This window comes from Myotis brandtii, unplaced genomic scaffold, assembly GCF_000412655.1.
Source record: "Myotis brandtii unplaced genomic scaffold, ASM41265v1 scaffold633, whole genome shotgun sequence".
In the NCBI taxonomy this organism is placed as follows: Eukaryota; Metazoa; Chordata; class Mammalia; order Chiroptera; family Vespertilionidae; genus Myotis; species Myotis brandtii.
In genome coordinates, this window is record NW_005370423.1 from 2,145,047 (window position 1) to 2,145,814 (window position 768).

At 62.1% G+C, this 768-nt stretch overlaps 1 protein-coding gene across 1 annotated transcript in view; it reads left to right on the forward strand.

Annotated features, from left to right (window-relative positions):
- The window catches only part of LOC102252067 (sal-like protein 1), a 25,753-nt gene that overhangs the window by 786 nt on the left and 24,199 nt on the right, over positions 1-768 (forward strand). Inside the window, 1 exon segment of the mRNA XM_014528397.1 lies at positions 529-764. Within this exon segment, the coding sequence (XP_014383883.1) occupies positions 529-764 (236 nt within the window).

Genomic DNA, 768 nt, shown 5'->3' on the forward strand with positions numbered 1-768 from the left:
GGGGTGGGGGGTGCTAGGCACTGCTTGTCTCCTTGTCAACCGCTGATTGGAGCCCGAATGGCTACAAATGAGTTTAGTGACAGAACCAACTGTCACAGGTATCCTGGCACCGGGTGAAAGGGAATAAGGTTGACAGGAGCGCCGGGGCCTAATAAGTCCTCCGAGCGAGCGGCCGCGGGGCCCGCTCTGGATGAGTGGACGGTGCGGCGTATGAAGTATTGGAGATCGATGTCTCGCTATGGAACGGCGTCGGGCACCCTGTCTTCGGTCCATCGTAGCTTACGTTTTGATGGATTGTCTAAAGGCCGTGGCTCTCGGAGGTACCAGATGGATAGGGACGCCTCCGACATCCTTTCCACGCCGCACGGACGTCCTTAGGTCCTGGCGGCTGGGTTTTTTTCCAGGGGCCACGGTTTCGAGCTCCGCAGGTCGCCCGCGATGGACCGGCCACCTCTGTCTGGGGTTTGAGGTCACGGGGGGACGGTGCCCCGGCTTCCTTCCTAACGCTGCTCCTCTTGATGTTGGCAGGACACGCAGAGAAGGGACAGCCCCATCGCCCCGCCAAGAGCAAGGACGCCCACGTGTGCGGCCGGTGCTGCGCCGAGTTCTTCGAGCTGTCGGACCTCCTGCTCCACAAGAAGAGCTGCACCAAGAACCAGCTCGTGCTGATCGTCACGGAGAGCCCCGCCTCCCCGCCCGACACCTTCTCCCCCAGCCCCCCTCCCGAGAACCCCGGGGAACACGTGAATGACACGCCTAGCAAAACCG